The following is a 17,832-nucleotide window of genomic DNA, read 5'->3' as shown; positions in this document are numbered from 1 at the left end:
TAAAATACACGTACACAAAAGTTACTCTTTTTGATATATTAATTTATAATTAATTTGAATATAAGTAACATCTAAGTACATAAAGAGGAATTTTCATACTCCTTTCTAGTAAACAGTTCAATGTAACCATGACTCAGTGGATAAACACATACATGTTTGAACTTGTCAACAATAATGCTAATTTATCTTTCTATTAATCACTAGCTGCAATCAAAATGTTGGAGCAGAAATTTAGAACAGTGCTGTGCAAATAGTCACTATTACACTTTTGACTTACAAAAAGGTCTCAATTTATTCCAAATTAAAACTCAGTTGGCAAATCAGTGTCTTTCTCCACACAGTTTGCTTGATCCAAGTCTTTTAAACAACAACATGTGAGAGTTGAAAATGAATCACATGCTCGTGAACCTCAACCAAAGAAGACAAGGTTGATGCACTAATTTGGATTGATAAGAAAAACCGCTTAAGGTAAAAATAAGTATTGACAGCATGGAAACATTTGTAAACGATCATCTTAACAATGTGAGTGCTAAGAGGGGTCCTGTTTTTTTTTTTTTTTTTTTTTTTTCCATGCCGGAAGGCAAAGAAATTTGTTCATGACAGCATTTTTCAAACTGTCGTTTGCAGACAAGTGGTCCTTCTAAATGAAAATTACATTCTTGCTAATTTCATGTGCCTAAGTACACTGGCATACCTTTCAGATGTATTCTAAAAAATAAATGAGCTACTCTGTCTACAAAGTAATTCTTTGGGTTTCACTGTTTCTAAATTTAGAACCTTTTTCAGTAGAAAATTAAACTGTTACTGGGAAAAAAAATTATAAATTGGCATATGTTTGCATCTCAAATCTTTGAGACAATTTGAAACTTAATTTCCAAGGGCTAATTACACTAGTTATCATAAATTAAGGAAAAATCGCAAAAATAGTGATAACTCCCTCAAAAATAAGCCAAACCATGTAAAATTTGAATATGTTGCGAAGTAAGAGTAGCTGAGTAAAACTGCGATATGCAAATTAGTGGCGCTGCTTTCTGAATACGTCATCTGCGAGGAGCATAAAAGGTCCATGTTTGACAGGAAGCCCACATATTGCACTGTGACAGCGACGTCAGAAATATGAGATAGCCGATTCGCAACAATGACCTCCAGGCATCATTTGCCTGCAGAACTGTAATGGAGAGCCATTGGGAGACTAGAGGCAGGACAAAGTCAAACAGAAGTGGCCAGATGGCTAAATGGGAGTCTTTCTATGGTTCATAGACTTTGGAGGCAATTTCAAACCACAGATTTGGCATCTAGGAGGTTCAGCCAAGGACGGCCAACTGCTACGACGAGCGCCGATGATCGACATTTGACATTATGTGCACGCAGGAATAGAACGGCTACTCCAACTCTTCTTAGATCCTCGCTTGCTGCAGCCACCGGAAGGTTCGTGTCAACGTCAACTGTGCGTAGTCATAAAGGCAGTCTGTATGCGAGGCGGCCAGCCATTTGTGTGCCGCTCACGTCACGCCATAGGAGGGACCGTTTTCAGTGGGCATGACAACATGTCCACTGGACGCCTGATCAATGGAGGGCAGTTCTCTTTACGGATGAGTCCAGGTTTAGTCTAGAAAACGATAGTAGACATTATTTGATATGGAGAGAACCTAGAACCCGCTATCAACCATCAAACATCCGTGAAAGAGATGCATACGGAAGGGGCAGTGTCTGTGTTTGGGGTGGCATCTCTTTGGGTGGACACACAGACCTCCATGTCTTTCTAAAGGGAACCGTGAATGCTCAGATTTATAGATGACATCCTTGATGTTTATGTGTGCCCATATGTTGGGGCAATAGGTGATGCTTTCCTGTTACAGGACGATAATGCAAGACCACACAGGGCTCGCATCGTAGATTATTATCTTCAACAGGAAACAATTATGCGCATGGAGTGGCCAGCTTGATCCCCCGACTTGAATCCTATCAAGCACGTTTGGGATGCTTAAGGGAGACGTCTAGCTACTCTCAATCCATCCTCTCAAACCCTTGTTGCACTTGCAACTGCTTTGCAAGAGCAATGGCTCTCGCTTCCTATGACTGATAGACCACATAATTGAAAGCATCACACATCGCTGTATTGTTTCTAGAGGCAATCATATTCCATATTAAAGGATATAGCAAACTGACACCTTCGATTTGTTCATGTTATACATGTGCTAATTTCTATACTACCACCTTTGTCTGGTAATTTCTTTTTATGTTATTTGATATCTTACTATGTGTTGTATATTGTGGGTAAGTTTCATTAAATTCTACATGTAACTTTTCAATAATCGTGATTTTCCCTTAATTTTTGATAACCAGTGTACAATGAATTTTCCTGGGTTCTTGATCCTTTATACTGCAATCTGAAAATGACAAACTGTCACTGAATGACCATTGTTTTGTTAACAAAACTTTAAACTCTCTGATAACACTAAACCTAAATTACAAGCAAAAAGGTATAGTTAATTTCTGCAGCTCAATACCAATGAAAACCAAATATAATGAATGGTAAGAATTGTACAATGGTACTTTAAAAATTATCATTCAATTTACTTCTATGTATCCGTGTAAGAAAGTATTTTCATCACCAACCGAAATAAAAGCAAAAGATTAAAATCAGTTGATGTATGTGCCAATCTCTGACTTAAGCATATCAGCATACATCGAAATACAGAATAACTGTGCAAGAATCATCAGGCTCAACCATGCCAATGGAAGTGCTAACATTTAATTTTTAGTTAATAAGCTAAAGATTACCCAAACTCTAACAGCCTAGTTCAGTTCTAGAATTATTAAAAAAATGAATATAACTTTTCTTGTATTAATTTAATTGGTTAACAAAACTATAAAATTAAATTGACTTTAACTGTGTTTTAAAATACAAGTACATTGGTAGTAATGTATGATAAAAATGCAGATAATTCTAATTTGTAAAAGTGGTCCTCACTAGAAAATGCTTGATAAAAGCTAATCTATGATTGACTAAAAGTCATACTCTAATTTTGCTTGTGACATTATGTTGGGTGTATTTTATGCAATAAACAATTTATGCAATTTTATGCTTGACTTTCCCTTTCTTTTTTAAGCAAATACTAATGGATAAAATTAATATGTGCTAAATAACAACAAATAATATTATGCTTCACTCAAACTTACTCTCTCAATATAGCAGCAATTTTCCATCTATTTGGTATATTTAATGAGTCAAAAATGCATATACAAGGCCTGAAAAATATTAAATTTTCATAGTCAGCACTGTCTTTCACTATAAAAGCATTCAGCACTGTTTTACAAAAAGCAATTTTATGCATATAAAGGAGTATTATCAGCAAGATATAAAGCTTAATAATGCTGTTCATATACTACAAAAGGATCTGAAATTGTTTAAATTTATTATTGTTGATTTTGGCTATAGTATTTACAAAGGTTATATAAACAAACTTAACAATAAGAACTATTTCTAATATAAATGCTAATATTATAACATACAATTATTAAAAATACTATGAGCATGACAATAGAAATCAACACAATTTATTACATTATTGAATAATTTTTCAAAAAATATTGATATAATAGTATGTGACCAAAATTTTCATAATTTAATTTGATAAACCAAATACATAAATAAAACTTAACTTTCTCTATGAAAAACTATAATTCAAGACAATTTACTTCAATTATTCTGTGGGGCAATTTTCTTTTGTAAATCCTTTCCTTTCAAGAAAATACAGAATTCTATTTTCAAAAGACAGAATATTCTCTTATAGTTTATAGTGAAACTTTTCCAGAAATATTTTTATTTGGACTAAAAAACAACTTTTCAAGGGGATATTTGAAAAAGATAATGCATATGTTTGCATCTCGAATCAACAAGAAGTAGACATTAAGTCTAAATATAGGACTGTAAAGTAACTGTTTTACAAGAGTATTTGTTAGAAGTATTAACCCCCCCAAAAAAAAAAATATTATTATTCAAATAGATATTATTTTTCTAAAACAACAAACATAAGAAACATAAAAGTTTTTCTTTTAAACTCATAAAGAAAATATAAATTTTAGCAGCACAGATACAAACTTTTTTCATCTTTATAAATTGGCACGCATGATGAGTGATTTGTACATTTTATTTATTATGTTTTATTACTTTAAGTAATTATACAATAGCAACTGCAGGAAATTCACCACTTTAAATAATAATAAGCAATATCATTATGAAGATTATCTGCCTATAAGGAATACTTGTGAAAAAATTAATGTTTATCTCTAATAACGAAATCAAAAATTACCTCAAACTAAATAAATGAAAGAACATTAAACCCCAAAATAAATTACCATTTGTGAAATTATTAAAAAGCAAGTGGTAGTTATATTTTCAATCATAGCATTGCATATTAACCCCTTAACTGCCGCAGAATATGTGAAAGATTGCCTCCCCAGTGCCACCGTTTTTCACACAGGCGTGCGTAGTTATGCAATGTATTTGGGCTAGCGCAAGTTTTACTTTCTAAAATCTGTTTACTTTCGCTACATAAAGAATAAAAGAAAAAATGAAAGCACAAAATTTAATGTTTAGAGTAAAAGTATAATAAAAAAATGTAAGTATAATAAAAATGATGTTTGCATAATAAAAAAGATGAATTTTTTTAGACCAGTAAAATGTTATCAGGTTTCAATGTTGTATCTTTTGAAATCAGTATACCTAAAAACCATATACACTACAAAGTCAGAGATCCGGACTTCTCGGGACTTCCACGATTCCAAATTTGGGATTTTTCTGGATATTAGATCATCAGTTTAAATCTTTTAAGATGGCATGTAGAAATAATAAAATTAAAAATATGAAATCGTGATTTATGAAATAATGAAGCATTTATGATTTACAAGGATATCAAATTTTAAAAAAAAGCTAAATATTTATTTGTTTACATCCTTAACCATTTCTTTCAAGTTATTTAAGTTGCTTCATTTTTTGTGCTAATACTTTCTCTCAAATTCTCAGTTAGAAAGTTCCATTTTTGAAATCCTGTAATTGTTGTGTCTAGATTTCCGACGAACTTGTCAATCCAAATTTTTTCATTTTCAGTAACCTCTCGTCACTTTCTTCACTATCGGTAGCAGTATATCCTGGATCTATAAACATACTACAGATTTTGCCATCCGTTAATTGATTGATGATCGAGGAGCATTGTCATTACCTTCATTATTACCGCTTCGCCACATTTTTAAAAAAGCCGTTAATTAGAAAATTTGCGATATCCGAAAACCTTCATATTCGCTGCTGTCATCATAAAATTTAGCTATCGTTCATATACATATGTGGCTATATATGATGAGATTGGCAACTGAAGACAAGTTCTTCCGCTAAATTTTATCATGTTTCTATCGTGCACTTAGACAATTTAAGCCTGAATTGTGTAGTTATTTATTATACTTATGCCTATTCCTTGCACATGCTTAAGGCTTATCCGAGTCCTGAATAAATAAATTCCCACATATACTTAAAGCTTATTGAGGGCCGGAGGTAGAAATCGTACCACCTGATGCAGTCTCTGCGAGTCCTAAATTCTGCTACCAAGCACCTTCGTCTTCCCTAAAGTCAGACCCTCGGCGCGGCCATATGAGCTGTGACGCTGGTTCGGGGTTTATGTGAATAACAAATCAGTAATTCTTATTTTCAAATAGCACTAACTGTAATATCTTTGCCTAAGAGTATCATTGACAAAATTTATTTTTAGCATGCGGAAATAAATTTTTGTTAAATTTTTACTGTCAACATTTCCTAGCACATCTAACTTAAATCTGTTATCATCGCCATGTGTAATGTCAACAGAAAAGGCTACCATACTCTGTTATTCAATTACTAATATAAAAACATTGTTTAGGCATCCCTACACGAGTCATTACTGAAGTTGTTATGTGTTGATAAACATGCAGTGATGAAACCAAAACATAATAATGATTCGCCTGGTTGTCGTCAGGGATATAAAATATTGGTAGGTGTAGAGTCAATGATGTATCTATGTAGAATGCTTTGGTTTGAAATGTATGCCAAGCAGATACACAAATACAGAGCCAAATTATTCATCAAACTTATGCTAAAATGACCGATTCTTCAATAATGAGGTATTTTGTTTAGAGCCGAAGTGAAATTAAGAATTGGAACTCTCCACATGTGGGGGAGGGGGAGTGAAATGTGAATGCGTAAATAAAAAAAAAAAAAAAGTAAATCATAAAATAAAAAAAAAAGTTGGTGACGGCTTTGAGGTTTGGATTTTAGATCATTCTGAAAACTGGATGTCTAGATCTCAAACTTCATACTGTATTTCTTCTGAACTGGTTGAATGCCATGATTTTGTTCTTGATTTTTCTTTTGCAGGGTGTTCGTTCATATACTTGTCTACAAAACGGTTAGTTTCAATAACATGATGAAGCATTAGCAGGTTATCAAAAAATAATTCAAAAAAGATATGTGGGTTTGAAACATCCATTTTATCTTTCTTTACTCCTGGCACCTAATACAAACAGGAAACAAAAACGGAAGACACAGAGTAAAAAAAAATTTTTTACTCAAACAGAAACACCAGCAAATACTGAGCAGTCACTACTTTCACAATTTCAGAAGCATCCGTCCCCCTCTTCCCTGAAATAGTATCCCCCTTCGCATACACCGTCAAGGTCATTGTGGTGTTGCATTCCAAAGCTTTGCGAATAATTTTATTGGTAGCAACACAAAGCAAATGATAGTATTTTGGAAGGGCGTATATATATATATATGTCTGGGGCAGTTAATGCATCGGCTGAGCAAGGCGTATATACACGCCCACGACAGTTAGGGGATTAATAAATAAATACCTAATATTCCTAAACTATTTCTTAGGAGAAAATATGAATACCCTACATAGTTTGAATAGCAGTACAAATTATATTTTTACAAACATCAATTGGAAGAAACAGGGAAAACTACACATGCATAACAGACTTTTAGCACTTCAAAAACACAGAACAGAATAGCTTGTTTTCCATGAAATGAAATAATTAATAAAACTATCTTGTAATAAATATAATGATAACCTATTTTGGTAGCAATATTTTAAAATCAAATAACATCAAAATGCATAGAATTTTTTATTCTTTGATTATATAAATTACTATTTAATATAAAATATAATTTATTTTTTAATATTATTTTTTATACAAAATTGTCAGAATTTAAATTAGGCATTTTTCTGTATAATTAATACATTAAATTATAGTATGCACGTACATTTTCAGGCGTTGGCCACCATGATTTCCATCTGGACGAGTACTGCTATCTGAGGCCTCAGGAATAGGTTCTGAATCAAGAGGTTCTTTCCCTTCATAAAGGGTACTACTATTTGTTGAATTTCTACCTTGTGTTTGAGAATTTCCTACAAATACAGAATAAATAAGAAAAAACACAATATTCAGGCATCTTTCACGAAGGATTAAAAAAAAAACTGACAGCCCACTTTAATAGATGCACCCATCTAATATTGTCTATAAAAGGGAGATTTTTACATTGCATAGGAAATAATATTTAAGCAATAATATTGAGTTTACTGACTGATTGAGTTTACTTATTGAGTAAACTCAATATTTTTGCTTAACCCCTTCGCGCTGGGTAGCGCAAACGCGCGCTTATCGCGGAGGCCGGCAGTGTCTTACGCGAGCATCATTCCAGAGCCGGGGGCTTTTTTGCTATTAAGCCTAAATCCATGAAATTTCCAAAGTATCAAAGCATTGTTTAATAATGCTCTATAGAGTATTTAAACGGCTTATGCTTTAAAGATATTTTTATATATACTTTAATTACCTTATTTCTTGTTTAAATGCATATTTTACACATTTTATTTTCATTACTCACCATTTTATGACTTTTAACATTATATATCTGAAAACTAAATATATTACTTAAAATTCTCTTTTTGTATGAAAAATGTGAAAACAGGGATCTACACACAGTCCTACGTTACATTGCATACATTACACAGTCCTACGTTACATTCCTTGCACTCGTAATAACTCATTAGCCGTTTTGGAGGATTTTTCTGGGAATGTGAACAAACGAAGCATCGTCGTCTCATTTTCTTATCAGTCTCTTCTGAACAAAGTTTTGGAAAATGTCTTTCAGTTAATCTGAGTGGATTTAATGATTCTGCTGAGCTTGGTGTGATTGCAACGGTAAAAACAGAAAGAATTCATGTCTAACAAATCTGCAATTAAAAAATATTTATTCCGTCTGTTTCTATTAAAAACAGAAAGAATTCACGTCTAACAAGATCTAATTTAAACCGAAATACCCAACGCTTTAGCGAAAATAAAACTTCTCTACTTACAATAAACAACTACCACATGCGAATTTAGAGACGTCATAAACCACGCCATTCGGAAACATTTATTTCCCCTTTTGTTTATATAATCAAAAACACGTGTATGTGAGTCATGCTTCTCTCATTTCGAGTAGAAGGTCTATTTTACATGTATCTGAAACCATATGGACATGCAGTGCCATCTTGTGGCAGAAATTATAGTTTTTAAAACGTTCCAGGACACTGGCACAAATACGTGACAGTCGGGGCTGAACGGGGAAACGCTCTGACACGACTGGGACGAAGTAAGTGTGTTCGTTGCTGGCACGTAGACCTGACAGTCGGCGCAAAGGGTTAAATATTCAGTTGTCAAGCTATAGTGGTTGGCGATGCCGACTGCCATACAGGCATGGGTGTTTACAAGTCTATAGTGTCTGTGTGGCAAGGGAGAATCAAAATATACAGGGAGCCAAAAGTCTTCTCGAGAGGTTGTTGGTAAGGGAAAAGGGGTGGGAGCCTGTCGAAATTGGAGTGAAGCTTAACAGTTAGTATGGCCCTGTGATACCTTATATATACCTACAGGAATGCATAGGTGCCAGTCTTGTTTTAACCTGTACCTGCTTAAATAATCATCACAAATTTGTTAACAATCTAGGGATAGATATTAGCCCATGAAGCTACAATACTGCATGAAATTTCTACTTGCTGGAGATCAGTTCTATTCAAACATGAACACACTTTATGCTTCCATTCTAAGATACTTCTTGTTTAAATATGTACTTTAAGTACTAGTAGTTAAGTGAATAAGATGGCTTATACTTTGGCCTGGATTAGAGTTCTGATAAGCAGGGTAGTTACATGGGATTTTCATAGTCTTTCTTATACATGCGAATGCAAGTCATTCTTCTTAAAAAAGACCTGGTTCTCTTTTTTTTAAAAGCAAATAACCCTTACATCCTTTGCCATAATAATTTTTTTTAAAAACATTTCGTCCAGTACTATCGACAAAGAATATGAGTAAAAAGTTTCTTCATGGAAAATGTATACAACCTTTCACCAAGTAAAATGCTTTTCAAGATTCTGCTCTCTTTGAACATACAAATAAAGAGTCTACAAGTTATGCTTGCAACAGATTTCAATATTTTATTTTGCACTTCTAAAAGACTAAGGATTTGTGAAATGTCATCACAATTCCACAACCACAAATGATAGCAAATTATGACAGATACACGGACACTATTGGTAACGGCTGCTGTTTCAACATTTTATTCATGTAAAAAACTGTTTGCCTCAGAATAATATGGAATTTTAGATATAAATTATTACACTGCTTCTGAAATCATATTTATTAAAAGCTATTCCAAACAAGTAAAATTCACACTGCAGAATGAGAATGGGTGATTTTCTACCACACAAATGTAAACTTCAAATACTATGACCAAAATCAAATAAGGCAAGTAAAACAGTAATGATAAAAAATGGGAAAGTGTACATATTTCAGTAGTCAGATTATTACTAAACAGAATAAACATATTGTTTGAGAAGTTTTTCACAGATCTATTATAAACACTATAAGCTATTACAAACACTACCGGCTATATACTAATGGTGTGTTTATTCATTTTAAAACTTAAAAAATTACCATTGTAGTTTTATGTAACAAGATGAAAGGTTTTATTTGAACATAGAATGAAGTACAAAATAAGCTTCATATTGAATTTTCAGATATCTTTCTTTTAGTACAGAATGGGATAAGTTAAAATATTTAATTATAGTATTTTGAAACACAAAAATATATTATATACTCATATTTGGATCGCACAGAAATGATTGACACAGCGGGTCTCACGACGAAACTATTATGCTATGCGAAGGGAAAACAACTGAAATAAGATACAAGGGAATTTGAGCTACTCAGAATGCATAGATGGAGCTGCCCGCAAGCCGAACGGTGTAAGTCAGTGCCTGTCCCTTTCGTCATCATCATTCAGAGCATGGACAGCAATGATGGAAGGTGATTATCATAGTCAGCATTGGACAGTGTGGTTCCTATGGAAGGAAGGGATACAGGGTAGTGAAATCCATCATTGCATGGTATTGGTGCACAGGAACAAAGCATCCTCAAAGCGTACCATATACTGTTGGCTGGGCAAGTTCACAGTGGTGTGAATATCGCAGCCAAAGTTGTCAGCACAGGATGATCAGCAACATCCCATACAGCAGCAAATATGGCAGCCGTGTCAGATTTATCATGCTGAACAGGTACATAACATTCAACAGGATGCAGGAAGAGACAGGGCTTGTGCAAGGAATATTACAGGAAATTGTGCATGGTGATTTTGTGATGACTAATGTGCGTGCAAAGTGGGTGGACCTCGGACTACGCCTTTCTTGACAACATGAAGGAAGAAGTCAGTGGCCAACATATTGAATCTTTTGACGAACTGCATGCAATTGTCCATAGGTGGTGCAACAACACCCCCACAGACTGGTTTACCAAAGCCCTTCGGGATGTCCCAGATTGATGACAGAAGTGTGCTGACTTGGGCGGGGATTATTTCTAACTGATGTACTATCAGTTTTTTGTTAATAAATTGTACAGTCAGTCTTTAATCCAGACTCGTCGGGACTTTGGCTATTCCGGATTATCGGTTTTTCCAGATTATATTTAAATCTGGTAAGATAGCATGCAGAAATTATAAAATTAAAAATATGAAACCGCAATTTATGAAATAAAGAGCAATTATGATCTAAAGGGTATCAAAATTTACCAAAAAAAAAGCTTAATATTCATTTGTTTACTTTATTAAACATTCTTTCAACGCGCGCATGCGTAAAGCATACATTACGCATAGTCAAAATTAGAAAACTGCAACCAGAAAACTATTTGATGCGTGTTCATGATATTTATAATGACAAGGATGTTAATTTAAATCATATCAAAGACGGAGTACATCGAAATGAAATACTACATTTAGTAAGGAATTATAAGCCAAGTAAAATAAAAACATCTGCCCTAAAGATAAGGATAGTGCTGACAGATCAACTTCTAATTCATTGCGCACTGCGGCGTTTCCCCCCCCTTCCTGCCACAGAGCAGCTTGAAATTTTAAGCAGATTTCAGAATAGTTAGAGAAACAAAGAATATGCCTTTATCCATTTTTTGCAGCAATTCTACTTTTTGTTTGATGGACATCGAAACATGCTTTCGCTTTGTAGATCCTTTGGCAGCTCCAGAATCGGAAATTCTTTTTGACATAATCGAAAGTTCAAGCTTACTTTTATAAAATTGCTCTAACCGTCTGCAAAAAATAATAAGCCAGATCCAATTCGAAGATTAAGGAAAAACGCAATCTGCAACATTAACTGAAACAGATAATTTTAGCTTAGCTTATACAGTCCATTATACATTAAACGCGCATGTGTAAACGTATTATGCAGATGCGTAAATGCATATGTGCATGCGTAAACACATTATAAGTTTACAAATGCGCAGAAAGTTTGTAGCTTTGAGGTCCAGATTATAGATCATTCTGGATTATGGATGTCGGGATTAAAGACTTTTGACTGTATTACACTCTGTGGCAGCATTTGTGTAATTCATTTCTGTACAATCTAAATATTTTAACATATAAAGTATATGCTTAAAAGTTATTAAGAAAATCAGCATAGAAAATAGCAGTATTATATTTTTATCAGTTTTCAGATTATTTAAAAAAATATAATTATGTATGTGCCTTCATCATCTTTAGTAGCTGTCCTAACAGAATCATCTTGGTCATCAGTAGATGTAACATTACCTGCAGACTTGGAAAGTTTGGCATCACTCTTAGCAGGCACATTTGGAGTAGCATCAGGAACTTGCCCAGGAAAACAAATGACAGCCAAAAACCAATGGAAATTCAGATAAACTGGAATAATTATATAATCTTTGGAAAATATATCAACACGCCTGGTCCATGTTTTTACTTGGCTGTGGCGTTTAAGCTGAATCCTATAAAATTTTAAGAGCATTTTATCATTAACAATTACATTGCAAAAATGTAAAATTTATCACATGTTTAAGAAGTTTTATGTTAAATGTAACGTTAATATCAATAGCATGGTTAAGTATTCTTAAAAAATAATATCACTAAATAGTGTGATTATGATTTGTTATTAATTCCATGAACCTTAAATTTTACAGTAAAATTTCATATAAAAAATATTCACCAAATTTTCTTCTTATATATGTGATTTTACTCAAGAAAAGTTGTTTGTACGAGAATTAGCACTAAGAACTTGACAGATTTTCAACAAAATTTAGAGGATGAAATGATATTATAAAATACAGTTCAGCTAAATTATAAAGCTGGAGGGATCCTTCAACGTTGAATTAAAAGTTTGCAACTTAATACGAACCGTGATAAAATGTGCAGTTATTATACAGTACAAAGTCCAAGATCCTGATGTCCAGCATTTGGAATGATCTAAAATCTAGACCTCAAAGCCACCAACCTTTTTTTTTTTAAAAAAATTTTTTACATGTGCTTTATGCATATGCATTTGATTTTGTTCCCCATAATAAAACATGTGGAGAGTCCCGATTCTTAATTTCGTTTTGGTACAAAATAAAATACCTCGATATTAAAGAAATGATAATTTAAGCAAAAATTTTCATGATCAATAAATTGATTCCGTAGCTGCGCATTTGTTTGGCAGACATCTCAAACCAAAGCTTTTTACACAGAAATATCATTGATTTTTACACCTTCTAATATTTTATATACCTGATGCCCAATCTGGTGAATCATTACTTATTACATTTTGCTTTTATCACTGCATGTTTATCCAAGACATGACAACTTGATTATCGACTCATGCAGCGATGCCATTACAGATTTTAATTAAATGTGCCAAGATGTGTTGATGAGGTAAAATTTAACAAATATTTCTCCTAAAAATCGATTTTGTTAATGATACTCATAGGCCAAACAATTAAATTTAGTGCCATTTGAATTAAGAATAACTGATTTGTTATTCACATAAACCCAGAACTGGCGGCAGAACTTGTATGGCCACACCGGGCAGCAGAATTTAGGAAAGACAAAATTTTTGGAATTTAGGAAAAGCACTGGGGCACAAAATTAAGCGGCGGCAAAAATTTAGAAGTTAAGGAGGCAGTTGGTAGTAGAATTTAGGACCCACAGAGACTGCATCAGGTAGTTAAGATAGCTAGCCCTGGCCTTTGATAAGCCTTAAGCACATGCAATTCAGACTTAATTGTCTTAGTGTGTAATAGAAACAAGACAAAATTAAGTGAAACAATTTGTCTTTCATTGCAAATCTCATGATAACATAGCCAATAATGTACAGTGGATGCTATTAATCTAGGCTAAAATTATACATTACTGATTCCAACAGAATTTCAGTTAATATTGCAGATTGTGCTTTTCCTTAACTTTCTGATTTGAATTTAGCTTATTATTTTTTGCAGGTTATTATTACAGGAATTTTATGAAAATTAAAGTTTGAACTTTTGATTATGTCGAAAAGAGTTTCTAATTCTCGAGCTGCAACAGGATCTACAAAGTGAAAGCATGTTTTGATGCCCATTAAACAAAACGTGGAATTGCTGAACAAAATGGATAAAGGTATATATAACATAAGAAAACAGAAAAAGGAACTTTTTGAGGATTCCAACACGGCTCAAGCTATAAGGTATTTCTCCTGCGTTCTTAGTGTGCCTTCATGGTGCAGTGATAAGCACATTGGGCGCATATTTCAGAGGTCCATGGTTCGATTCCCGGTGAAGGCGTTGCTCATTTTTCATTTCTCCTGCTTCCAATTAACCTAATGTCTCTATAGTGATGCCCGAACTAAAAAAGGTGGTGGATGATGATTCTCCACACCCAGAATTTGGCGATTGGGTGCCCTAAAAACCCTAGTCGCCCTTTAAAAGGGGGAATATATAAGGTATTTCTCCTGTCTTCTTGGTTTGTGTGTGTGTGGGGGTCTAAATGCTGGGCACATATTCCAGAGGTCAGTGGTTCAATTCCCGGAGAAGTCGTTCCTCTTTCATCTTTACGGCTTCCAAAAATTCCTAATGTCTCTACAGTGGCACCTGAACTTAAAAGGTGGGGGATGATGATTCTCCACACCCAGGATTTGGCATTGAGTTATTTCTATTACCTTCTTAGTGTGCCTTCGTGCTGGGCGCATATTCCAGAGGTCCGTGGTTCGATTCCCGGCAAAGGCATTTCTTTTTTTCATCTCTCTTGCTTCCAGTTTAACCTAATGTTTCTACAAAGCTAAAATATTTCATGAAGAAATGAACTTAAAAACTGACTGCACATATTAGACAGGTTGGTTAACCAAATTAAAAAATCGCCATGATATAAGGCAATTCAAAATTCCAAGTTAAGTAGCTTCAGCTGATACTGAAGCTGCTGAACTATTTGCATGTGAATTCATTGAACTCAATTAATGAAAAGTTATCTCCAGAACAAATTTACAGTGCTGATGAGACTGGTATTTTCTGACTGGTAGTAGGTTCGAATCCCGCGAACGGGCTGGCTGCATGGGCGTTTTCGTGGTTTTCCCCATGTGTAACGTGTATACGAGCCAGTTTCCCTCAGAAAGTCCTCCACGAAGGCATCCCTCCTTTTAGGCAGATAGCCCTAGTGTGCTTTGCCATAATTAAATACACACACACCATCTCACCTTTGTTTATAATTTTTCCTGAAAAGTGCACAAAAGTAAAGAGCGTCGATTCTACTTCTTTCATTTGTACATCCTTTTACCTTCGAATTAAAAACTTTTACATTACAGACAATTATGTCTTTTTTAAAAGATCAGGTTACTCCTTTAAAATTCAACTCATTCATTCAACTCCAATAAACAGAAAAAAATTGGAAATCGTAACAAAATGCCTCCCATTTGTTTCCAAAAAAGTGTTTTTAATATAGCAGAGAAAAATCTAATAATTACATAGCGTAGAAAAATATTTACCTTAACACAGAAAAAATTCAAGGGTCATTTATTTGTATGTGAATATTTATGTTAAAATAACAACAATGATTTAAAACTATTAAATCCTTGTTAGTTCATTTGAAATATTTCTTCTGTTCACAAGTACTTTTACGTTTTCAGAAATGATATAAATTATGGTCTGATCTAAAGACAGTTTAAAACTTTTATTCAAATGAACTTAATCACAACGAAGAATGCTACAAACGTTAATACGTAAATGTTTAAGAAACTATCGATGGATTTGTGAATATACGGCTTGTTTTTTAAAGAAAAAAAGAATTCGTTTCTAAAAAATACACTAGCACTGTGTATTGCTTGCTGCCTTGGATTCGTGATTAATTTATTTTCAATTTTCGGTTTTATCTATATCGATAATTTAGAAAATTGTTTCGCTTCCTTACTAATCAATAAATGTAATCTAATTATCTAAAATACTAATTTATTTTAATATGTTATATTTAACATACTGATTATGGATATTCACAAAATATATTTTGCAACATATAAGATTGTGTAAATACATGCTTAAAAATTTAGTATATATTTATGCTACTTTACACATAAAAACATGTCAAAGATTGAATCTTTAACTTGGTTAGCCCCTTAAACAAAATCTGACACTTCGCTCTGAATTAATCAAAGGCTAATTAGAAAATATATGTCTTTTTTAATATACTTTTATGTCGATTCGTTTTTCTATCCCTTGTTGACTGAATAGTTGACTAAATGGCTTCAGTATTTAAAAAAAAAAAAAAATCTAGAGCCCATATGAAAAGGTTATGATTATTTTCTCATAAGTAACCTAAGTAAGTTCTCTTTAGAATGCCCTCTTTGAAAGAAGTCCCTCTCATAATCTTAATGTGTTATTCCGTAATTTACGGATCTAATCCAACCCAACTGATTTGGGAACTTACCTCAAAATTTTACAGCATCCTTCATTAATTTATCCTTTTAGTTTACCTCGAGATTTGAGCAACTTTCTGCATCTAACATATATATAAGTAATGCTTCTAGCCCTAATTGCTATTTATATGAGCCTCCTCTTCAGTTCAAGGTTTGTTACGATATCAAACTTGTTAATAAAGAATAACAGTAAAGCTTTAAAAAAAACTCAGCTTATTAATTTAGTTGCCTTTTTTCATTGATTTAGAAATGTATTTTCAAGGAAATGCAAGCGAAGAATTAATACGCTAATATTTGTTATTTAACAAAACCTCAAAATCATAATTCAAAGAATGTTTACGAATGTGCAAAACAATTGTTACTTAGGCTGCTACCTTTCCTTTTAAGTTCCAACAAATGAAAAAAAAATTCTGAAGCATTTTAGTAGCAGTCAAATATAGTAGTTCTGGCTTCTAATTAGTATAAAATTCCCTTCATGCAGATTTTTCGGATTACAATTCATTAAATATGTGTTAAATGTAAAAAATACCGCGAAATACTTAGTGTAGACATTCCGCTTTACCAGGAATAGAGCTCTGACACGATACAGTTATTATTTAAGTATTATATCTCTGAGTCACTAAAAATATTAAGTATCATACATAGGCAGATTTTGCTTAATATAATGAAAAGTTTTCTTATGTTTCATTAGATTAGTATTTACAATTGTAAATATGGTGAAATGACTTTCAATTAAAATGAAAATGCAAAGCATTTCTAAAATATAATGCAAAAATTAATTTAATATTTTATAATGTAAATATCAAAGACAAAGAATGAAATATTTTTAATGATGACACTAAAAATAAATTTAAAATGAAGTAAAAAATTATACAGGGAACAAAAATACATTTCAGCAAAATCTAAGGCAAACTAAGTACATTCAATGAGTACAATGATATGAAATATATTGTGAATTAAAAATAAAATGGGAAAATAAATAGTTATTCTTTAACTAGCAAAAGCATAAGTTCTTACTGTTGTACGTAGCTTTGACTCATATTTCTTGAAAATTTAACGCTTGACAATATTCTACAATAATCTTTAAATTTACGATATAATTAATACATACATTCAAAATTAAAATATTTTACACTCAGATTTGATACTTAATGACAGGGTTTCACCACCAATTAAAAGTTCTTCTTTTCACTGAATTCGCATACATCTAACCAAAATTTTTTTAAAGATTTTCTAAAAAGACAAAGTTCTTTATCTAAATATCTGAGTTATGGTAATGAAAATGATAAGATGAATTTAAAATATAATAGCATTTTCACTTTAAAAGTAAAAGTAATGAAGAAACATGCCATAATTTAGAAGTCCTGAACAGTGTGATATGTTTTAAAACATGGGTGAACACATAGTCCTACATTACATTCTTTGCACCAGTATCTGGTTTCGCATCTAATTCTTTTTCCTTTATCATTTCTTTGTTTATTGCACACAACACATCTACGCGAAGGATTGTTCCGAGCAGCACCAGCATGAGGAATAATAGAAGGAAAATGTCTTCCAG

The 17,832-nt window shown here is 32.9% G+C and overlaps 1 protein-coding gene across 1 annotated transcript in view; it reads right to left on the bottom strand.

Moving 5' to 3' along the window:
• The window catches only part of LOC146993124 (sentrin-specific protease 6-like), a 180,513-nt gene that overhangs the window by 37,540 nt on the left and 125,141 nt on the right, over positions 1-17,832 (bottom strand). The window contains exons 8-10 of the mRNA XM_085807767.1: positions 12,098-12,354; positions 7,295-7,439; positions 3,184-3,252 (exon numbers count right to left, since the gene is read on the bottom strand). Coding sequence (XP_085663893.1) covers positions 3,184-3,252; positions 7,295-7,439; positions 12,098-12,354 — 471 coding nt within the window. The remainder of the gene's footprint in view (positions 1-3,183; positions 3,253-7,294; positions 7,440-12,097; positions 12,355-17,832) is intronic.

The sequence above is a fragment of the Stegodyphus dumicola genome, chromosome X1 (genome assembly GCF_044657685.1).
Source record: "Stegodyphus dumicola isolate Sdum_Otavi_A_Nest chromosome X1, ASM4465768v1".
Lineage (NCBI taxonomy): Eukaryota > Metazoa > Arthropoda > Arachnida > Araneae > Eresidae > Stegodyphus > Stegodyphus dumicola.
This window is presented reverse-complemented; position numbering and strand designations above follow the sequence as displayed.